We start from the raw sequence: 24,462 nt of genomic DNA on the forward strand, positions 1-24,462 counted from the left end.
CACACGCACACACACACACTCACTCAGTTAATTCCTCCAACACCAGACTACAAGCAGTGACACAGATATACCACTCCTTCCCGGACCTCTGGCCTCTGGCCTCTGCCCTTTGTCCTTTTCCTCCCAACAGAAAACCGTTTCCCCAAACCCAGATTCATCTAACTTACTCTGAGTCACTTCCTGGCTTTTTAGTTAATATGATTTCCTCCAGGAAATCTTCCTTGGTCTCGCTGACCAAGGTAGGTTTGTTCTCTGCCGGGTTCTCCCAGTAACCTGTACTCAGCCTTATGAAGACACTCAGAGCAACTTCCCGTAATTCCCATTCCACGTTTATTTATTCAACAGATACTTACTGGGTTCCTACTGTGTGCCAGGCACTGTGCTGGGGGCTGATGTGAAACGGACACACGTGGCCCCTACTCCTGTGCCATTTCTCTCCTGGGCCAGCTCCCCACTGAGCTATAGGCTGCTTGAGGTCAGGGGTTGTCCTTTGTACATGGCTGCACCCATGGCACTGGGTGCATTATCAGCAAATAAAGCTCATCCAGCACATGTTTGATGAGCATGAATGAATGGGTGAACACACGAAGGGCGAGACGTAGGTCTTGATGCAGACTGTAGAGCGAATTCTGTCTGGAAGTAGACACAGGAAGCATGGTAATCTCCAAGTCCTATTGATTTAGAAGGTGGCCAAGAGGTTTTAAATTCACTCAACAATACCCTAGAAGGAGTGGTTACTCTCAGCCCCCACTTCAACTTCCTCAACTCCCCAAATCTATCAATACTTGAGAGATACTGACCAAGATCTAGTCTCCTAGAAAAACTGGGTATGATTGCAACTTGGTTTAACTATGATTCTTTCTTTTTGTTTTTTTAAGTTTATTTATTTTGAGAGAGAGCATGTATGCAAGTGGGGGGGGAGGGCAGAGAGAGAGAGAAAGAGAGAATCCCAAGCAGGCTCCACACTGTCATTGTGGAGCCCGAAGCAAGGGCTCAAACTCACAAATTGTGAGATCATGACCTGAGCTGAAATCAAGAGTCAGAAGCTTAACTGACTGAGCCACCCAGGTGCCCCTAACTATGATTATTTCTAAATTTTCAGAAATTATCTCTTCTATTTATTTGCTTCCTCTGGTTTGAACATATGATCTCTTTCTCATTCTCTCCCTAGAACTTTTGTTTTGTGCTTCTGTTAACATTAGAGAAAGGAAGGGATAGAGAGTATACCTAGGGAAAGTTAATCTTGTTAATCTGAAGGAGAGGCCAAGAAGGGACCTGGAAACTTTCCTTGGGTTCCAAGTATTTCCAGCCTTTGCTCCTTCTCTGGTTCCCTAAAAATCTGGAGTTATCACAAAGGTTTTTTTTTTTTTTTAGGGGGTGGAATTCTTTTAACATAAAACACAGGCGGTACCTAGCTCCATTATTTTTAATCTATTCACTCACTAATTTATTTATTTGACAGATATTTATTGAATACAAAGTAGGTATTCAAGAACTATTTTGAAATAAGTTCCAACTTTATGGAGAATAATAATAAACACTAGCCATAGCAGAGATGTATTTTAGACATTGTTTGTTTCAAGGCACATTAATAATTTGAAATAATTGCACAATAGAATATCCTTATAATCCTTATGATTCTAGCCTGTGGCATGCGTCCTGTGGATGGAGGTAATCTTGGGCACGGCTCCCTCCCTGGGTGTGGCAGTCTTACTTCGCCCTTGGACAGAGTGCTGAGTGTCACTGGCCTGACCTTAGCCAGGAGCAGCCATAGCAGAGGAGGGGATGTGAGCAGGTGGCCCCACCCCTTCTGGCTTTCTGCCCACGGCAAGGTCTGGGAACTTAGGAGAGACGTGCCATATGCTGGCTGCAGAAAGCCAGGCGGGAAGGAGAAAGGCACCTGCTGACCTTGCTGTTCCTGGAACTTCTGTCACCATCCCTCCTCCTGGCCCTGCCTCCCACCTGACTGCAGACTTCCAGTCTTTTCTCTAGTCCAGAACCATGGTGGCTTCCACCTCCCGCTCAAGTTCAAGCTACTCAGCTCAGTGGCGGGAGCCCTCTGATTGCCTGCAGGCTTCTGGGGGCTCGGCTGGATCTTGATCATGTATGTGTCACCCTAGCACCCAAGACAGGGTCTAGAGTGGAGTGGGCACTTTGAATAGAATGAATTGAGAATAATCTAGCCACTTTCCACACACAGAACCTGCTCTCTCCTCACTTCCAGAGTCAACCGCTTTCCCAAGTCAGGGAAGTCTTATCTCTCCCCTCCACATGACCCCCCTCTTACCAGCTCCTGGCCTCTGCACAAACAGACTCCCTACCTGAAAGGCCCTACCTCGATCTCTTCCTCCATCTAAATTCTTTCTTTTCCTTTTTTTATTTTTTTAAATTCTTTCCTTAATGTAGTGGTTAGGAATTCAGGATCTGCGGGCAGGTGTTCTGGGCTTAAGCCCTTGACTAACTGTGAACTTGGCAGGTTAAAGTCCCCTCATTGGTAAAACTGGCATCATGACCATTTCTCTTTCATAGAATTGCTGTGATGATTAAATAAATTAATGCACAGCATGTGCTTAGCGCTGTGCCTGGGGCGTAGTGTGAGGTCAGTCAGTGCTAGTTGCTATTTTCATCCTTCCATGGTGATGCGGTAGCACGGGAAGGACCCAAAGCCTTCAAGACACTGCCAGCTGATCGGACCGGGGCTGGCTCATGCCCCTCTTCTCTGAGGCCTCCTCTGTCCATTTTGGTCCATGCAGATTCGCTTTTTCCTGAGCTCCTACGCGTAGATGTGCATGTATATCTACTGTGACACAGTTGGGCATTGAATTACTACTTGTAGCGAAATCTTGATACACTGGATTCCAACTACCCAGTATCCTCAACTAACCATCATGTTTTAGTGGTTCCACTTTTTTAGGAGATAGAAGCATATGATTGCAAGATGAATTCAAAGGAGGGATCTAGTAGAAACAAAACCTGCCCATCAAAATGTAGGTTCAGTTCAATCATTTCTACTCTCTGTGGACTGTCACAGGATGTGTAACCGTGAGAAGTGATGAGAAGGATGAGGACCTTGAAGTCCTTCAGGATGAGCCTAGAGATCCCAGGCATGGACTCTCAGAACAACATGGGCCTGGTGACAACCCAGCCCAGCCTCTACTTCACAGATGGGAACATGAGGCCCAGAGAGGGAAAGGCACTTTCCAGACATCACACAGCAGTAGGCTGGGACCAGATTCCAAGTTTTTTGGTTCCCAATTTGGTACTATTTCAACTCTTCCAGGTTGCTTTTGGTCAATTTAAGTTTCTTGTTGGATGGGGAGCCTGGGTGGCTCAGTCGGTTAAGCTTCCGACTTCAGCTCAGGTCATGCTCTCACGGTTCCTGAGTTCCAGCCCCGCGTCGGGCTCTGTGCTGACAGCTCAGAGCCTGGAGCCTGCTTCCGATTCTGTGTCTCCCTCTCTGTCTCTGCCACTCCACTGCTCACACTCTCTCTCTCTCAAAAATAAATAATAAACATTAAAAAAAATTAAATTTCTTAGTGGAAAACAGAAGAAAACATTTTAGAAAGACTTTCAATAAGAAAGGGAAAAAAATATGATTTTAGTCCTCATTTAACCTGAAATGCCAATTAATCACCCATTTTCCTTGTTCTTTCTCTTTCGCATGCAGAGGCCAGGCAGCCAAAGCTGTGTCACAGCAGGGCTTGACTCATAGGTCAGCTTGAAGTGTTCTCTTTGAACACTGGGCTCTGAAGACTCACCTGGATTTAATTTGAGAACACACACCCCGAAGTCTGGTTTTTTCTCAGACTTTCAAACTGGTGGAAAAGGGAGCTCTGAGCCTTTAGGGTCTGATCGGCATAATATTTGGGTTTTGTGGGCCTTTGCACCCTAGAAAGCGGTCAGGGTCTCTGTGGGTTAATTTGTGACCACACGGTAGAGGCAAAAACGTTCAGATAGTATTAAGTAAACATAGACAGTACGTGTTCATTGAGTGAATATGAGACGTGTCGGACGAGTACTTAATACTGTGATGTCTCGCTTTACGAAAACCTGATATGCAAACATCTGACCTTAGTTGACTGATAAGTTGGGAGGTTATTTTCATTGTACAAGGATCTTCTCCAAGCTTCCTTTGACTAAAGGCTCCTGCAGCGCCTCTGAATCAAGTATATATTTAACACCATTTAAACACTTCTTTGATTCTGTAAACCATACCTAGCGAATGAAATGGCAAAGCAAATTTTTGAGAGAGATCTCAAAATTATTTATTTGGCAGAGGAAAGGAGAAACCAGGATATTGGTGTTGGTGCTCTTCAGTTGGAATTTTAAGAGTTCTCAGAGGGACCTTGATAGAAATGGGATAAGGTTGCAGAAACAGGGCGGAAGCCCCCAGCTGTGGGTGCCCCTGTGACTCTGTCTCCCCCAGGACTGGCCTGTGCAAGGTACTAAAGTGTCTTCTCAAAGATGAAGAGATTCAAAACACTCCAGGGGTAGGGATTTCAGATCATTCTCTTAGCTTTTGCACAGCCTACCTTCTGCATTTGGAGGCTGTGATCCTTTCTCTTGGCTTGCTGGAATGCCAAGGACTTGCTTTCCTAGGGATGCCAGTCTGCATCCCTAGAACGTGTTCTGGCAGGCTGAGATGTGTCTGTTGTAGTCTAGGTGGGCTGCCGAGGGAAAAGGGGCCCAGCCCACACCCTCCCGAGGCAGACGCTCATCGCGCAAACCAGCCTTTCCTCGTTCAGGCATTGATGGCATGTTCGCGGAATCCAGAATCACAGGACCAGTGGAGTCTGTGAATGAATGCTCGGGAAATTTCATACTGTTCATTCTCAAAGGTTATTAAAAGTGGTCGAAATTATGTTCCCCTCCCAAAAATCCATGTATTTAAAATTACTAATTAGGAGACCGTTTTCTTTTTTTTTTTACTGGGAATGAGTAGATGTAAGGAACATTTCAGCACTTTTTAAACTTCAACTATTTATTTCTTTATGTGGGAGAAAAAGAATTTAAATGTCCTGAGATGTCCTGAGGTAATGATGATGTGGCCGCATCATCTCACAACCCTGGCTGGCAGTCCCGGAAACGGGGGCTCCAGCTGAGTTCTTTTCTGGGTCCTGACACTCTGGAACAAGGCAGAGGGAGAGCCACGATGGTGTCCACGGCCCATGTTCCTTGAGAGCAGCTCTGTAGGCCACTAAATGTGTGTCACCTCTGAGGCCTGACCTTCCGTCCGGAGCTCCATCACAAGCAAAGAGGCCTCCTTCGTAGAAATACTGGCGAATGTGTCTCCATCTGCTCTCCATGCAGTGCCTGGGGGTGGAAACCACCTGCCAAGGAAGGTCTGTCTGATTGCCACAGTCCCGTGGATCCCAGGATACGACACCCCTGCCTCCACCTGAATAAAAACCAAGGTACCAGATGCATGTCAAGCTCCCCTCCAGACACTGGTGCTCTGGAGCATGGCATAAGGAGAGCATGAAGAGAGTGCCCACCATTCAGGGGTCTCTGGAAAGGAGACAGTCAGCCCCAAGATGCGTGTTTAATTGGAAGCCTGCCCCTTGGGCCACAGTCAGGAGGGTTAGCTAATCGGCCTCGTCCACAGAAAGACAAAGCTCCTGGGTCTGCTGCCTCTTGCTTTGTCCTACGGGTGGTAGCCGTTTAAGCACCCTTTCTCCCTTGGTACGGATCTGTGGGAGTCAGGATCATAAACTCACTGGCCACCAAAGCCTGACAATGTGTTCCCTGGCAACAGTGGCAGAAATCGGGACACCAGATAGGGGTATGTGTTTGGTGACACCATCATTACAGTCCCATGGGACCAGGGGACGCAAGCTCCCCTGACCTACGGAGCCAGGAGACCAAGGGGGGCGTCCCCTAGGCAGCAGCTGCAAAAATCAGGGCAACAGATGTGTCTGAAAGCTGCTTCCCGGGAGTTACTGGAGCTCGGGGCACAGTAAAGAGCAGCACTGAGAGAGCCCAGCCAGCCTGCATCCCTAGAATGCGTTCTGGCAGGCTGCGATGCGCGTGGTACGTTGGACACCTGCCCCTCTGGCCAGCACTTGAATGTCAGCAGATGGGCTTCCTTCACTTGAAGTCTGGGCAACATTGGCTGCATCTGAGCTGGACCCTGGGCAGGTGAGTCAGAGCGCACCAGCTCTTCGTGGATGGGCTCTCAGATCGCTAGTCGTGTCTTGTCGGGGCACAAGCCCCGTTGGTTTTCAAAGTTAGATGTTCTGGGGGGGGGGCTTGTCTCTCAAGCGTGTATCTTAAACGTTGGGGTACCCAGTGAGGGGCTGGAACCTTTCACTCCTCAGGGAGAACCTTTGGGCTTGAGTTCCCCTCCTGGTTGTGGGTCACTATGCTGAGGATGGGGTTTGTGGTGAACCCGTCCCGGCCTCTCCTACCTGCTCGTTTGCCAGATGGATAGTCATCACTCAGCCAGGCTGTAGGTTTTTTATTTTTTTATTTTTTATTTTTTATTTATTTTTATTTTTATTTTTTTAATACGAAATTTCTTGTCAGATTGGTTTCCACACAACACCCAGTGCTCATCCCAACAGGTGCCCTCCTCAATGCCCATCCCCCACGGCTTTAGGTTTTGTAAAGAAGAAGTGGTTCCACATGTAGCTGCAGAGCTGGTGTGTCTATGGGAGGAAGTGAATTCAGGGTCTTCCTGTGTTGCCATCTTAGACGTTTGCTGAGTTTTACCTCCAGCTATCTTATTTTTGAAAATTTTATTTATTTACTCAGTTATTTATCTTTCAGTTTTATTGAGACGTAATTGACCTAAAGCACTATGTAAGTTTAAGGTCTACAGCATAATGACTTGACTGTATATTATAAATTACCACAATACGTCTAGTTAACTTCCATAATCTCATATAGATACAAAAAAAAAAGAAAAGAAAAGAAAAACGGGAAAAAAGGTTTTTTTCCCTTGTGATGGGAACTTTTAAGATCTATTCTCTTAGCAACTTTCAAATATACCTTACAGTGATGTGAACTATAGTCGTCATGTTGTGTGTTATTTTCCCAGTACTTAATTTAACTTACAACTGGACGTTTGTACCTTTTGACCCCCCTTCATCCAATTCCCCCAGCCTCCCAAAAATGTTATTTCTGAAGGTAGAATAGTATTCTACCAAAAATATATTGTTTGGGTGGACTGTACTGTTTTTCTTTTATATATATATATATATATATATATTAAATATATTAATATATATGTTTATTTAATAATAATATATATTAATAATTATTTAATAATAATAATATAATTATTTAATAATAATAATATAATTAATAATTATTTAATAATAATATATATTAATATATATGTTTATTTAATAATAAAATGTTTTCTTCTGTTTTCCACTAAGAAATATATTAATATATTAATATATTAATAATATATTAATATATATATATATATTAAATATATTAATATTATATATTATAATATATATAATAATATATATATATATATTTAATGCTTACTCATTTTTTGAGAGAGAGAGAAGACAGAGCACGACTGGGGGAGGGGCGGAGAGAGAGGGAGACGCAGGATCCGAAGTGGGCTCCATACAGGCTTTGAGCTGTCAGCATAGAGCCCGACGTGGGGCTCGAACTCACGGACCTGATCATGACGTGAGCCGAAGCCAGACACTTAACCGGCTGAGCCCCCAGGCACAGTCATGGATGAGGGTGGGAGTGGAGGAGCTTTATGTATCGAAGTCACTAGCTAGCTGAGCTCCGTCCCTCACCCACTGCTGACAGAGGCCCATTCTCAGAGATCGTGACCTGCTCTCCTTTAGAAGCCGGCTACTCGTAGTGTGGTGTGAAGGCCAGGAGCGATGGCTTCACCTGGAAGCTGGTTGGAAATACAGAATTTGAGGTGCCGCCCGGGTCCTACTGAATCAGAATCTGCATTTATTCGGGTCCCTGGGTTGTTCATACCCACAGTAACCCAAGTAAGTTGCTCAGTGAGATCTGAACAGCCCTGGACTAGAGTTGGCCTGTTAGGGGGTCTGTGGACCCTTTCAGCCTGAATTTGTAGGCAGACACTGTTGATTAAAGGTAAAAGGTGGTGGTGTTTGGATTTAGCTCCCTTGCTAGCTGCTTTCTGAGGTCCTGTGCGGACCATGGCTTCTGAGGTTGCAAATGCCTTTGGATTCTTGTCCCCGACCACCTCACTCTGTGCTTCCCCGCTGTCTCCTCTCCCTGCCAAGCCGCTGCATTGACTCTCACCCCCGCCCGAGCGGTCTCTGGAAAGCCAGGGAAGCCCCCCATCCCGGTTCTGACCATCTTTGCGCACAGCGAGAGCGTGACTAAGAGGAAGAGTGGACTGCGAGAAGACGTTGACAAATGTGCTGGGAAGATGCTAGCGAAACGTTCCCAGGAGGATTTTCCCACTCTGTGCTCTAATTTATAAAAGCTTGGACTCACAGATAAAAAGCTGCGCCTAATCCCGTCTGGAAGGAAAGTTATCTAGAGCAGCTGAAAAACACCTCCCTGGGCTGCTTTTTTCACTTTCTCCTCTTCCTGCTGACATGGCCCTGCTGTCTGCCAGGTTGTGTGGTCCTTGATGAATGGCCTGTCTCCTCCTCCTTGGTCCTTTCTGTTCCCCTCATGGCCTCTCTGGGGGGGTAAGCTGTTGGGTAAGTAGTTCTCCAGAAGGCAGTAGATATACGTGTCGGGTGGCTGGGGGGCGGGTGGGGGCGCAGGCCTAACATCCTGAGAAAAGACCTTGCCTTGTATCAGGTTGATTTATGGTCATGACCTAACCTGGCTCTGTTTTTTGCTCATTTTTCTCATAAAAACAAACTTGCACCATACAGCATGTTTTTTTAGTTACCAGAGCTGATGACACTGTGCATGACTCCTCTGTTTTGTTGAATAGAACTTCACCTTCCTGGAAGCTGATGGGCCTTCTGGGAGAAGCAGGACTCTCCCAACTCTTATTCTCCCAGAAGTGCAGAGAGAACTCTGCCGTGGGGCTTTCCTGAAAGTGATGTTCGGTGGCCATCCCTGTGCCAAGGGCAGGATTTCTGCCTGGACCTTACCTTATCTTCCACCACCTTGGCTTGTGGTTGTAGTTAAACGATCCCTTCTGCGGGGCTCTGCCATGGACAGGTGCTCTCTCCAAAGTGGGGCTTTGCCCAAGAGAAGATGTCAATCGGTTTTGCTGCATGTGCTGTCATGCATCTGTTAGGAGCCACAAGGAAGCAGCGTATTCTGCGAGGGTTGGGGAAAAGACGTCTAGCGTCACGGGCCATCCAGGCACTCATGGTTACACGGTGAAGAGAAAGCTCAGTCTCCGTTGTGTCATCCCTCTGGGTCACGTGCAGTTGTAGGGCTTTGGGGCCACACTGCCTGTCTCCCCCCCACCCCCCACCCCCACCCCCACCCCGGTGGCGAAGGTTTCTTCTCTGAGTCAAGACTCATGACTCAGTTTGACTTCTGGAACAGAGTCGGTGCAATGTGGGAACTACAACCCATTCCTCTCTTGACCCTGTGGGAAATTCATGGGTGTCCGAGACAGGCTCTTGCCCTCACGGCACCCTCAACTTGCTTGATGGTGTAAAGAAAATAGCGCAGTAGCATGCAGCTCCCTGAGCCACTCTGTGGGGCGGTCAAGGAAGGCTTCACGGACAAGGTGGAGCTCAGGCTGACTTCCAAAGGACATGCCCATGGGTGGAGGGCATTTCACAGGAAGGGAGCTATATGGCATTCTTTACGGGGCTAGAACGTTGATGTCAGAAAATGACATGTTGACTGGAGAGTGGGGTTTAATTGGGGGCGTGTAAGAGAATGAATCTCCGTGCATCCTTCTCGGCACTGGGCCTGCATAGCCTCTCATAGCCTTTTTTTTTTCTTTTCCATTTACTTCAACAGTCTGAAATAAGTTCACATAATGTTCTTGAAACACAGATACTCCTTTGTTTTGAAGAAAAGGGTATGAGATGCTCCTTTCCCCCTTTTGTCATTACCATAAAATAAGAATGCCAAGGACAGGTTGATTCCTGACAGTTCTCAGAAGATTTTTTTTTTAAATCTCACTTTATATTGACTTTTATAACTCCTGGAGTTGATGATACTTTCCTCATAATTATGATGCCAAGAGCACTGTGGAAACGTAACTCCCTCTGTCTGGTCAAAACCAACTGACGGAAGATCCCAGTAGGGGAGAGGGAAGATTTCTGGCGGATCCTTCTCCACCAGCGAGCGGGCAGAACAGTTTGAGCAGATTGGTTGAGAGGTGGGGGCAGCTCCTACCTGGACCGCCCACCTCCCTTTTCTGTTACATTCTCTTCTAATACAGGGTCCCCTTCCCCTCTAATACCTAATGGGGAAACCAAGAAAAGGAGAAAGTGGGGGTGGAAGCGACTGGCTTGGAAGGGAGTTTTCAGTTAAAAATTTTTTTTAAATGTTTATTTTTGAGAGAGAGAGAGAGAGAGAGAGAGAGAGAGAGAGAGAGAGAGAATGAATCTGAAGCAGGCTCTAGGCTCTGTCTGCAGTGTCAGGACAGAGCCCGACACGGGGCTCGAACCCACAAACCACAAGATCATGAACTGCGCCCGAGTACCGGCTGAGCCACCCAGGCGCCCCAGGGAGTTTTCCGTTGAGGGTTCTTTATGTGGGCCTCCCTTCCACCTTCAGTTGCTGTCCTGGCTTTGGGGTGAGAAACTCTGTGTTGCCTCAGGGTCCCCTAGAGTTGATGACTGAGTGTCATGTGTCACAGGAAGGCCTGTGGGACCACCCAGAAATCTTATGAAATTCAGCCAGCCCGCTGCTCAGCTTAGGTACTGGGCAACGTGGACATGTCAGGCAGCCGGCCAGTCTGTCTATCCTGCACGTGGTTTCTGGGGGTGGATGTTAGCCTCCACGGTCCTTTAAGACCGATCCCAGTCGCCTTCAGAGTGGTCCGCATCTTTGTTGCTGCCACGTCCACCAGCCTGTGTTGCTGGTCTTGCTTCAAAGCAGTAACTGGACACTTGTTTCTCAATGTTTGAGATATTTTAGTATCGTGGGAAAAGCTGGGGCTTTTTGGTCAAACAGACGTGGTTTTGGTCCCCGTCTCTGGCCCTTCCTAGATGATAGACTGTGGATGATTTGCTTAACTTCTATGATCCTCAGGTTTTAGTCTGTAACTGAGGATCATAAAATCAGCACGTACACTTGTGGTAGGGTTTAACAGGGGTGGCGCATGGTAGGTCTTTCGTAAAAGGTAGTTGAGGTCTCTTTATTTCCTCTTGTCATAAGCAGCAGATCTCCTGAGCACAAAGAAAGAACCTAAGGAATGCAGAGAAGCAGGATTGTTCCTCGACAGGGGCCACATTGAAAAACTTACCCATTAAACAGTTGTCTGTAACTCTTCAGCTATGATGTTTGCACTATTAAAATCTCTCACAATCACTCAGGGAGACTGTACCCCAGTTTGAAGAAGGCTTTTCTCCTTGATGGAAATGGATTCTATTAATACCAAACGCAATTTATAGTAATAGAGAACTGAATGCAAATGCTTTTTCCTGAAGACTCACATGGGTACGTAGCTCTGTTAAGATACCCATGGTCTCTACAAATGAGTTTTGGAGTTTACAGCAGAAATACAATGAATCGGATGTACTCCTCCAGTTTACTTTCCTTTTTCTCAAACCTTATGTTAAATACAAGGTACGGTGCTTGGACAGTTGTCAATTTAGCAAACATCGATGCATAATGGGAGCCAGTTCTGAGCAAGAGCTGGAAGAATGATTCTTAAAGTTTTAAGATGACGTGGTCCAAATGTTTGGCCTCAGTACCACCACCATTTTTCAAGTTACATCATTCAATCTCATTTTTCCGACCCGTGGGCTATCCTAGTTCAGTCTGGTGTTGAGTGATTTCATAAATCATGCTGAACGACTTGGTCCCTCTGTTCCTCCCAAGAATGTGACTTTGATGAATAAACACCAGTTATAACATGTTTGCTTTTATCACATATACATCCAAACTTGTAAAATCTCAGTGTTGCACAAGTTCAGAGTTGTACCATGTATAGTGTGTTGGCTTAGATTGGGTTGGTCTTATCAGCCTCCTCTCTGCTAGGCCGAGATGAGAGAGGCCTGTTAAATGGGGATTTGGTCATTTTTCTTTTGAATCAAAGTCCATCTTGCTCCTACCTGATGGAGTTAAGAAAGCGGGTCTGGTGTCCCTCCTGAGAACGTGTACACAAGCTTGCAGGCAGCTCTGTGATCCCCTTTGTGGTCAAAAGGGCTGAACAGCAGATCTGAGGTGGACAAATTGTGCTGAACTGGTACGGTTGGTTACTGGATGCTTAAAGTGGATAGGCATTTTAAGGCTCAAAATCCAAAGTGGAGGGAACATTTATCCTTTATTTTTTTTAAGACTTAATATTTTTAGAAGTTTTAGGTATACAATAAAATTTTAGAGGAAGATACAGAGATTTCCCATATGTCTTCCGCCCTGACCATGCATGGGCTTTGCCATGATTGATGTCACTCACCAGCATGGTACAGCATGGTACATTTTATTTTTTTACCAAGAATGAACCTATATTGACACAGCATCATCACCAGTCCAGAGTTTACTTAAGGGTCACCCTTTGTATTGCAAATTCTTTGGGTTTGGACCAAGTAAAATGACGTATATCCATCATGATAACATCACACAGATTATCTTCATTGCCCTAAAAATCTTCTCCACTCTGCCCGTTCATGTGTCTCCCCTCACCCCTGGCAATCACTGATCTTTTTAATATCTTCATAGTTTTGCCTTTTCCAGAATGTCATGTAGTTGGAATCATGCTGTATATAGATTATTAGATTGGCTTCTTTGACTTTGTAATATGCATTTATGCTTCCTCCATGTTTTTTTTTTTTTCATGGCTAGGTAGCTCATTTCTTTTTAGTGCTGAATAACATCCCATTGTCTGTCTACACCACAGTTAATTTATCTACTTACCTACTCAAGGACATCTTGGTTGCTCTCAAGATTTGGCAATTATGAATAAAGCTGCTCCAAACATCTGTGTGCAGGTTTTTGTGTGAACAGAGTTTTCAGTTCCTTTGGGTAAATAATCAAAGAGTGTGATTTCTTGATCATATGATAAGAATATGTTTAATTTTTCTTTTTTTTTAATTTTTTTTTAATGTTTATTTACTTTTGAGACAGAGAGAGACAGAGCATGAATGGGGGCAGGGTCAGAGAGAGAGACACAGAATCAGAAGCAGGCTCCAGGCTCTGAGCTGTCAGCACAGAGCCCGACGCGGGGCTCGAACTCGTGAACCACGAGATCATGACCTGAGCTGAAGTCAGACACTTAAGCGACTGAGCCACCCAGGCGCCCCTGTTTAATTTTTCAAGAAGCCACCAAACTGTCCTCCAAAGCAGCTGTGCCATTTTGCATTTTCACCAGCAACGTAGGAGAGTTCTTGTTGTTCCAGATGTTCCTAGCATTTGGTGTCCGTGTTCTGGATTTTGGCTCTTCTACGACATGTGTGGTGTTATCTCGTGGCTTCAGTTTGGCTTTCCCTGATGACAGATGATGTGGAGTGTCTTTCCATATGCCTGTTTACCATTTGTAGGTCTTTGGTGAGTTATCTCTTATGATCTTTGGCCCACTTTGAAATTGGTTGTTTCTGTCATTACTGTTAAGCTTTACAAGTTCTTTGTGTGTCCTGGAGCAGAGTCCTGTATCAGATGTGACCTTTGCAAGTATTCTTTCCCAGCCTGTGACTTGTTTTCTCGTTGGTTTGATACTGTCTTTAGCAGTGCAATAGTTTTTATATTTATTTTTAATCGAGTCTTGCTGGTAAACTATTTCTTTCGTGGGTCATGTTTTGGTGTTGCAGCTAAAAAAGTCATCACCAAATCCAAGGTCGTCTAGGTTTTCTCCTGTTATCATCCAGGATTTTTATAGTTTTACATTTTGCGTGTCGGTCTATGATCCGTTTTGAGTTAATTTTGGTAAAGACTCTAAGGTCTGTGTCTAGCTTTATATTTTTGCATGTGGACTCATTGATCCAGCACTGTTTGTCGAAGAGACTGTCTTTGCTCTCTTGTATTGCTTTTGCTCCTGGTCAAAGATCAGTTGACTCAATTTATGTGGGTGTATTTCTGGGCTTCCTGTCTTGTTTCAATGATCTGTAGGTCTACTCTTTCACTAATACCACACTGTCTTGATTACTGTGGCTTTATAGTAAGTCTTGAAGTGACATTTCCTCCTTTTAAGTGATAAGAAGATCAGATCACCACACACATCTACTTTACTAGTCAGAGGGAGGAGACACTTGGCAGCTTGTGTCTGTTTTCCTTGTCGGTCTTTACCGTGGTGGAACTGGCTCAGACGGGCTCACCAGAACCGACAGCACACACTGAAAAGGAAAACAATACAAGACCACGACACCTCAGCTCTAGTGTATTCTCTGCACCCAGCCTGACACCTGACTTCTCAGAGCCTCGTTATCTTCATCTGTACAATGAGGTGACCATTATCCTGCCGAGCTCATAAGACGGCTTTATCGTTTGAATGATAGTTACACCAGATTGCTTTGGAAAGCTCAAATATAAATTGGAGTTACCTTTTTTTTTTTTTTGTTTACTTATTTATTTTGAGAGAGAGAGAGGGAGAGAGAGAGAGAATCCCGAGCAGGCTCCACCCTGTCAGCGCAGAGTCCGAAGTGGGGCTTGACCTCACAAACCGTGAGATCGTGACCTGAGCCGAAGTCAAGAGTCGGGATGCTTAACTGCCGGATCCCCCCATGTGCCCCAAATGGGAGATATCTTTACATGCTAAGAAGTAAGAGAAGAAACACAAAAAGAACACCGCATCCCAATTTAGAAGACTCAGCTGAAGTGGATATTTGATATAAGGAATTTTACAGTAAATGCTTCTGGGTGAATGGTCATGACCTTCGCTCTGGGAATGTCTGAACTTCCACCTTGGAGTTCCTCGGCTTTAGGTCTCCCTAACCTTTTCAAACAATCCGACTGTGAACAAAGTACCCCTAGTTTCATTAGGCAGATTTGGATACAATCAAATTATTAACAAGGTGGGTCAGTGCTAGAAAGCTGCCATTTAATAACTTCAGGGAGAATTTCTGCCATAGAATCTCCATATTTTAATAAAGAGGTTCTTTTGCTGTTCACATGACTATACTTCTAACCGTCAGCATATCTCACTGTAGTTCCTTATTTAAGGCTTATCTCTTGCACTGTACCGAATGCTCCATGATGTCAAATAACCATTTGATCACTAGAAATCCCCAGCACAAATACTGAGATCGGCAGCTAGTACTGGTTCATAAATATCTCCTGAGCAAGGGCGTGGGCAGACTGACTACACGCAACTCTTGTAGCATTCATGTATTTCTTGTGCGACAGTTGTCCATCTGCAAGCTTTGGAAAGTTCCTTAACTGCAGTTGGACCAAGTGTGCAGGGCAAGGCCAGCCATGGGGTGTTTCATGCTGCCTCTCCTCTGTGTGCTCTCGGGATATCAGAGGCATTTGGCAGCAGTAGGGAGATCTTCAGCTAGTCCCTAACTTCCTCAGTCCAAGCCCCTTACTGTGTTATGCACGACCTGCTTTGACCTGTTTCCACCCCTGTTGCCTTCTGTCTTGCTGTCCCCACTGTGTAGAGTGATCCATAATTCTTTTTCCTGGCCAACTCTACCCCACTCTTCAAAGGCAGGTATCAGTCTTCTCCCCTTAGGAGACTGGACTGTATGAGATCAGGCTCTGTCTTCACTCACCTATGTATTCCTTGATCTTAAGTCCTGATAGGTTGAAGTCACCTCATATTTCCAATCACCCATGAGACTAAAAATCCTCAAGGGCAAAGACTGCTTTTTCTTCCAAAGCTGAAATGAGTTGCTATGTCTGGCATGAATGGGATGGTCAGTAAATGTTTGATGAATGGAAATGACTAATTCCAAGTGAAATTTCATTTTCCACAAGGAGCAAGACAGTGAGATGAAATGCGAATCCAGTGTGGTTTAATAGGGTGATGGTCCTTCAAGTGACCAAGATGATCCTCTCCCCACCAGCTAGGGCTGAAGCATGGAGCTTCAAGTTACAGATTCAGAGGTGGGGTTACGTCTGTGTTTGAGCAGAGGCTTCAATCTCAGCCTAACTGTACTGGTTTATTCAGTCCCAAGAGGTAAGAGAATCATACTTTTCTATCCATGGCCTCTACATTGGAGGAAGGGATGATTACTAGTATGGACTATGGACAATGTGGGAGGATAGAAATATTTGCTTACTTTGGCCTTGGGAATTTTGAAAATCCTCACAAGGAAGGACTCAAGATTTTATGAAAGAAGTTGGGGCTGATGGCAGTGATTATCAGGGAGACGTTAGCCACAGTGCCACAGTTTCTTCTTTTGGAGTAATAGATCTTTCACCGGGAGTGGGGGATATTTATTTTCATTTCAGTAGTCTTAAATATGAGTTTTATTACGATAATAAAAAGCCCCAATTAGTTATCAGTTCCTCGACAATCAATTAGCCACGGCCGCTGTCAGTATCATATCTGTGCACTATTCCTAACAAGCCCTTGTTTTTTTCAGCTGCCTCTCATTCCATTCGTTTGCGGAATTAATGAGCAAGTATGTACGATGGTTGCACAGGTTGTGCCCAAACGCCTGATCACATGCGATTCTTAAATAAATGGCTCAAAGCAGCTTCACACGAGCTTTCCGCTTTCATGTCTGATTTAACTTACCATTGATAACCGTCTTTCCAATCCCAACTCTGTCTTCTGCATTTCCATACACGAGGCAGCAGTGAGAAGACGGGCTTCTTTTGTAAATACGTTGGGTAGCAGAAGCTGTCAGCATAGGTTTGCAAGAACCTGTATCTGTAAAAGTTTCACATGTGGTTCTGATCCGCAGCTATGGCTGATAACATTGGTGTCTTAGTTTGGGTTGCTGGAACAAATACACCATCGACTAGGTGGCTTAAAGAAAAGCAATTTTTTTCTCACGGTTCTGGCGGCTGGCAAGTGTAAAATCGTGACGCCAGCAGATTCAGTGTCTGGTAAAATCCTCTAAGTGGTTTGCAGGTGACCCTTCCTTGTGTCCTCACGTGGCAGGGGGCTAGCTCTCTTCCGCTTCTTGGAAGGACACTAATCCAAGGGCTCCTGGGGGGCTCAGTCAGTTAAGCATCCAACGTCGGCTTGCGGTTCGTGAGTTCGAGCCCCACGTCGGGCTCTGTGCTGACACCTTGGAGTCTGGAGCCCGCTTCGGATTCTGTGTTTCCCTCTCTCTCGGCCCCTCCCCTACTCATGCTCTCTCTCTCTCTGTGTCTCTCAAAACAAGTAAACATAAAAAAAAAAAAAAAGGAAAAATAAAAATAAAATGCAGTCATCTAAGCACCGAGTGAGGTTTCTCATACGCTACTTGGACATCTTATTAAATTAGAGAGCAAAGGATAATTACTTTGGTAATCATTTAAAAAGTAATACTTGCATCATATTTGCTACAGCTCCCAACTAAAATGACTATTTTAGTGCTTTTGTTGAATAAATCTTTTCTAATATAATTACTAACACTTGGATTAATCAGATCTAGACTAGTATGACAAAATTACATCTTCTGTGTCATTCTCAAGAGGTTAGAAATATCATTTTAGACACACTATTAATAATTTTATAGCTTCCTATGAGATAAATAAGTAGAAACAATTATTTTATTGATGCTAAAATGGAAGTTCTAAGAACAGTAAATAAAAGTGTTCAAAATTGCAACTAGATGCCAAATATAAATTGTCTGTTAATTGATATATGAAGCCTAATAATTTATACCTCAACTCACATATAGACAGACCTTGACTTATATTGGTTCAACTTATGATTTTTTTTTAAAGTTTATTTATTTATTTTGAGAGAGAAAGAGGGAGAGCAAGGGAAGGGCAGAGAGAGGGAGAGACAGAGTCCCAGGCAGGCTCTGGGCCGACAGCCCCAACACGGGGCTCTAAGTCACGAACCATGAGATCACGACCTGAGCTGAGATAAAGAGTCGAAAGCTTAACCACCTGAGCTGCCCAGGCACCCCTCAACTTATGATTCTTTGACTTTATGACGTTGTGAAAGTGACACACATTCAGTAGAAACTACTTTTTGAATACTGAATTTGGAGCTTTTCTCGGGCTGGCAGTAGATGGTCCAATACTCTCCCGTGATGCTGGGTGGCAGGGATGTGGCTCCAGTGAGCCACATGCTCACAAGGGTAAACAGCTAATACTCTTCCAGCCAGTCTGTATCCATATGACCATTCTGTGTTTCACTGGCAGTGCGGTATTCAATAAGTTGCACGAGGTATTTGACACTCTATTGTAAAATAGTCGTTGTGTTAGATGATTTTGCTCAAGTGTAGGCTAATGTAGGTGTTCTGAGATGTGGGGGCGAGGCTAGGCTAAGCTGTGATGTTCAGTAGGGCAGGTACATTAAATGCATTTTCAATTTAGGATTAGTTGATAAAGAAGTAACTCCGTCATAAGTCAAGAAAGATCTGTAGACACATCTATTTATGTGCAACAAATATGAAATAGCCCCTCCAATTCTTCCTCTTAAAAGCCAGCAGATATTTGCTAGTCGAGAGATTAGTAACTCTGTGGTCCGGATATTAAATATTAAGTATTGTAGTACATTTGTTCATAGGTCAGGAGATGGACATAATTAAGGCTAAATGTACTTATCAAAATAAGTTAACCAAATTGAAACTCTGAAGCAGGGAGCTTACTATTGACCTCACTAGATTTGTATGCCCTGTTGGAAGTCTACCCCATACAAGAATCTGTTAATGTAGGAGCTCTTATGCTCCTTTACCAGACAGACCTCAGTGTGAAAACAACACCCTCCTCAATGAATAAAACTGGAACATCATCATTGCATTATACCTAGTCCTCACCAGGACTTCAAAGTCTGACTGTTAGCATTGCTTTTGTTAAAAAGAATGTCTTGTTTACTTTTATTTTTATTTTTATATGTTTGTTTTTGAGAGAGAGAGAGAGAGAGAGAGAGAGAGAGAGAGAGAGAGAGAGAGAGAGAGAGAGAGAGAGGGAGAGGGCAAGGGAGGGGCAGAAAGAGAGGGAGACCCAGATCCGAAGCAGGCTCCAGGCTCCGAGCTGTCAGCACAGAGCCTGATGCAAGGCTTGAACTCACAGACCGTGAGATCATGACCTGAAGTCAGACGCTTAACCAACTGAGCCACTCTGACCCTGTCTTGTTATTTTTATTTATTTTTATTTTATTCTATTTTATTTTTTTAGATCACAAGTTACTGATTTATACTAGAGACAGAAGAAAAAAATTTCTAGCATTTATGAAAAAGTAGCGACTTTTACGAACACTTGACTGGAATCAGAACAGGAGGCCTCATGGCTTTTAAGTCCTGACTCTCCACAGAGAACTACTGTTTGGGTTGGATTGTATAGGAGCTCAGGGTAAGAAATGCAATTCTTATAACCAGGTTGGGGGAGAACAAGAGAACAACTTGTGCTGTTAGCCTCAGATATGTGATCCAAAGGCTAGCAGACTTCTTCATCATTTATTCATTTTTTTAGACATTTTTTTTTGAATGCACATTTATTTTTGAGAGAGAGAGAGAACACAAGCAGAGGTTGAGGCAGAGAGAGCAGGAGACATAGAATCCAAAGTAAGCTCCAGACTCTGAGCTGTCAGCACAGAGCCTGATGCGGGGCTTGAACTCATGAACTGAGAGATCATGACCTGAACTGAAGTCAGATGCTGAACCAACTGAGCCACCCAGGCGCCCCTCATTTATTCATTATTTAAAGAAATGTTTATTAAGCATTTCTTACGTGAATATACTGCCTCTGTGTAACTTACAAGTAAAGTTTGCTCCCAAGACTCTACCTACATACTAGTAGTAGGAGAGGTTCTGGGAAGGGATGGTGGGTTCGTAACTGCAGATGGGTTGCTGGGAATATTCAAGGTGTCCAAATTGCCTTCGGGATTCCTCTTTTATATGTGGTTGTGTTCTATCTGACTCCTTTTTCCTGCTTCCAACACATTGACGATCTAGCTGTCTCCAAGCATCCCCCTCTTTGTTTATTCAGTAAGTAAGGTGGTCAAGTAGTGTGTGGTGTGGAACTTCAGCTTCATTTATCCTGTAGAGTTTCACTTCTGTACTGTGGTGGGCATCACCGGTTATAGAACAATCATTCTTATAACTGCCTTGACTGTTCTTTTCGGCCTGGGACTGCGGGGCAGTGCTGGGGAACAGTTGTTCACTGTGGATGGGTGTCCTTGCACTAGAGGGGATAGTGGGCTAGGAATGGTGTCTGTTACAGTGTTCTCTGAGAGACTTCCCGGTTCACCAACTCCTTCCTGTCCCCTGTGAGAATCATCATTTCAGTATTCAAATGAGAACAAAGGACCTTTTGAGGGAGTGGGAGATGACCATTTTTCCTAGAAACTGTGACTGCCCCCACCCTGTGGCTTCTGAGGAAGTGGGGGGAAGATGTGGACTCAGCACGAGGAACATTTGTGACAAATTCTAGAGCACATTTATCACTTGCATTAGACATCGTCTTTTTCGCTTCTATTCTGATGACTGAAAAATACCAGAATGAGTTAAATTGGATCACATGTCAAGTCAGATTCCTTCTGGGGAACGAAGTTGCCTGAGTGGCCTGCTCTGGGTTACTGGATAGGCATCTCAGGTGGGGAATCTGTATCACTTATTTTTTTCCCCCTAAAAACCTACATTCTTGCTATTTATATGGGTTTTCTTCTCCCTTTCTCCATCCCCTTTGTATCTGGTATTTCTCCCCTCGATTCTTCCTTCTTTCCCAGGTGTGTTTGATAACTGCTCCCACACTGTCAGTGACAAGGGCTGGGCCCTAGGGATCCGCTCAGGGAAGGACATAGGAAGGCGAGACGCTCGCTTCTTCTTCTCCCTTCGCACCGACCGTGTGAAGAAAGCCACCATTGTGACTGGCAACAGTCGCTACCAACCAGGCACATGGACACACGTGGCAGCCACCTATGATGGACATCGTATGGCTCTGTATGTGGATGGCACTCAGGTGGCCAGTAGCCCAGAGCAATCTGGTCCCCTGAACAGCCCCTTCATGGCATCCTGTCGCTCTTTGCTTCTGGGGGGGGATAGCTCTGAGGACGGCCGCTATTTTCGTGGACACCTGGGCACCCTGGTCTTCTGGTCGACCGCCCTCCCGCAAAGCCATCTCCGGCACAGTCCTCAGCGTCCAGCTGGAGTGGAAGAATTGGCCTCCCTCATCCTGACAGCCAGTTTTGAGCCCTTGGAAGAACAGTGGGCCCCCTTTAGAGATGGGGAGTTCCCACGGCGTGAGGTTCTGCATGGCTTTGAGCCTGAGCCTGAGATTGTGTCACCTCTGAAGCCCCCACTCTGTGGACGGACGGCTTGTGACAACGTGGAACTGATCTCCCACTACAACGGGCACCGGCCCCTCCAGGGAGAGAAGGTGATCCGCTACCGAGTGGTAAACATCTGTGACGATGAGGGCCTGAACCCCACCGTGAGCGAGGAGCAGATCAGCCGGCAGCACAAGGCGCTGAACCATGCCTTCAGCCGCTACAACATCAGCTGGCAGCTGAGCGTCCACCAGGTCCACAACTCCACCCTGCGCCACCGGGTTGTGCTTGTGAACTGCGAGCCCAGCAAGATTGGCAATGACCACTGTGACCCTGAGTGTGAGCACCCACTCACAGGCTATGACGGTGGCGACTGCCGCCTACATGGCCGGTGCTACTCCTGGAACCGCAGGGACGGGCTCTGCCACGTGGAGTGCAACAACATGCTGAACGACTTTGACGACGGGGACTGCTGCGACCCCGAGGTGGCCGATGTGCACAAGACCTGCTTTGACCCCGACTCACCCAAGAGGTAAGGGACTGGGGCTTGGGGTGTCCTGCTCATGAGATGCATTTCTCACATTACACGTCCCACCGGACGTTAATGATTGCGTTTTTGCGAAGTACTAGGTGTCAGGTAATTAGGGACACAGGGATGGCGAGGACAACCGACAGCCCTCCCAGAACTCGTTTTCTGTGGAGCAGACGACATGTGCATGGTGTAAAGTGTGCCCGAAGGTGTACACACCAGCTGCTTGAGGCACAGGAAAGCCAAACAACTTAGTCTACCCGAGGAAGCAAGGGGATCTGCAGAGAGTGAATAAGGTAAACTTCGGTAGACACCAGTCAGCACCAACCATCCACGATCGTTCTTTCTGTAGTCTTAGGCTCCCAAGAGAGTAACAGAGATCCGGGAAGAGGTCTCATGTGCGTGTAGTCTCTGGTGCAGCTTGAACAGTTGAGCAGCCTCAGGGCCACGAGACACCCCACAACCAACACCACGTCTCCTTAAGGCGACCACAGTCTTCCTCTGTTCCCCATCAGATTCCATTCCCCACACAACATCCAGAAAGAGCCTTTGTGAAAGGTGGATCGGAACCCATTACTCCCCTTCTTAATTTCTTTGTCCCCACTCTACTTAGAATAGAATCCGGATTCCCCACCTGGCTCACGGGCTCTGCTACAACCTGACCCCTGCCTACTCGCCTAGCTTCTTCCCCCAGCCACACTCACCATCCTCACTGCACAGCCACCCTGACTCTCTCCCGTGCGTGCCTGCTGAATGGATCAAGCTTGTTTTCGCCCCAGGGCTTTTCATTTTCTTGGAATCCTCTTTCCCCTGATCTTCCTTGGGTGGATTTTCTCTTGTCATTTCAATATCGACTTAAATGGAACCTCCTGGAGAGGACTTTCCTGATTTCCCCTCATTTAAGTAAGCTATTCAGTCACTATTATGTCAACTAATTTAATTCTGTATGTCACACTCATCCCTTCTTATGTTTTTCTTATGTTGGTTTGTCTCTCCTTTGCTTGAAACATCAGCTCCATGAGATCAGGGCCCTTGTTAACCACTACAGACCTCGTGCCTAGAACAGCCCTGACATACAGTTGTTTGTCTCATGTTTATTTTAATGAATTAACGGATTTGATGTGTCTTCTGTTGTGAGACAGAAGTCAATATGAGGATTTCCATTTGATGGTCAATGCAGGGGTTGGTGAGTGTTACAGGGAGGTAAGAAAGGAGGGAGGGAGGTGGTAAACTTGTTAATTGGTGTATGTGGGCAGGGCTTCCTCATTACATAACTGGTACCTTTGTACAAATTATGAAAAGGCTCACCTCTGAACTAGGGTGTAGTGTTGGTGAAAGGTGGGAAGAGTGGGTCTCAGCTCCCACCCAATACCTGAATGGCTGCCTTTGTGTTTGTTGGCCACGATTTGCAGAGTAATTCATGGTAGCCCTGTGTGGGGGCAGTCAGTTAACACCGATTAGTAGGTCGGCTTGTAGTTGAGGCATGTGATATCAAATATTGAGTATAAAATTCAGAATCGGGACACAGTTGAATTCTAGAGCCCTTGCTCCGCTAGCTATATAAACTGTGCAAGTCACTTTCTGAAACTCCGATGTGTTGTCGGTAAAAAAGAGCATGATTGCAGTGTTACTTTGCCTTACCTATATCCTCGGGCTATTTGGTGAGTCAGATGAAATCAGGGATAGAGAAGTGCTTTGGTGACTGAAGTTTTCAGTGTTAAAAAGCTGTCCTAATCTAACATTAGTTATTATTGTCATAATTAGACCTGACAGATGGGAAGCCTTTGTTTATATAGTAATAATAAGGGGAATTGATCACATTCCCAGAAATACTCACATAAGAAAGATTCTGTTTGGGTTTGGTTTTTAGATTTTTGATAACCTTAAGCAGAAGCTAAACCTCACTAATGACAGTGGATTCAACTCTCTGGAGAGACGGAGAAATCTGGCTTGTTCTCATTTTTCCTCCTCACTCACTGATTACAGCAACCCACTGTCATGACTGAGAGCGTTATTCCAGGTACCGGACATCATTCTTGAGTGTCCCTTTATGTCTCTGAACACCTACAGCCACTACCCTTAACTAGGTGTTTATAACGTATTCCCCTTACTGCTGCAGAGTTGCCATGGCAACCGATCTCTTTCTAGCTCTAGACCCAGACATGTTTCAGACCATCACTTTGTGGAATAAAAGGAACTGTTTGTGCCTTTTTGATAGTTAAAAATATTTAAATCAAAGTAATACATGCTCATGGATACAAAACCAAATTGTACTAGAAAACATAGGGATGACAGCCCCCTGCCTAATTTTTCCCATCTTTCTCTCCCCTCTAGCCTTGCTCCCATATTTGATTATTTTACCTGTCTCTTTTGGTACTTACCTCCGTACCTCCAAATATTGTATTTATATTACTTGATTCATTGGCTTTAAACATTGTGCATTAGCTTTCTCTTATGATAAAGAGGAGACTTTGACTCTTATATTGTCTCCTTCTTCTCCCCTCCATATTTCCAATATAGTTCTTTTACTATCTTTAGTTGAATCAGTTATATATATTTACAACATCATGGC

The 24,462-nt window shown here is 45.1% G+C and overlaps 1 protein-coding gene across 9 annotated transcripts in view; it reads left to right on the top strand.

Moving 5' to 3' along the window:
• Positions 1 to 24,462, top strand: part of PAPPA2 (pappalysin 2) — a 527,743-nt gene that overhangs the window by 271,017 nt on the left and 232,264 nt on the right. For all 9 annotated transcript variants that reach the window (XM_045048405.1, XM_045048402.1, XM_045048410.1 and 6 more), the window contains one exon: positions 20,822 to 21,893. In XM_045048405.1, coding sequence (XP_044904340.1) covers positions 20,822 to 21,893 — 1,072 coding nt within the window. The remainder of the gene's footprint in view (positions 1 to 20,821; positions 21,894 to 24,462) is intronic.

Source organism: Felis catus, chromosome F1 (assembly GCF_018350175.1).
Source record: "Felis catus isolate Fca126 chromosome F1, F.catus_Fca126_mat1.0, whole genome shotgun sequence".
Classification (NCBI taxonomy): domain Eukaryota; kingdom Metazoa; phylum Chordata; class Mammalia; order Carnivora; family Felidae; genus Felis; species Felis catus.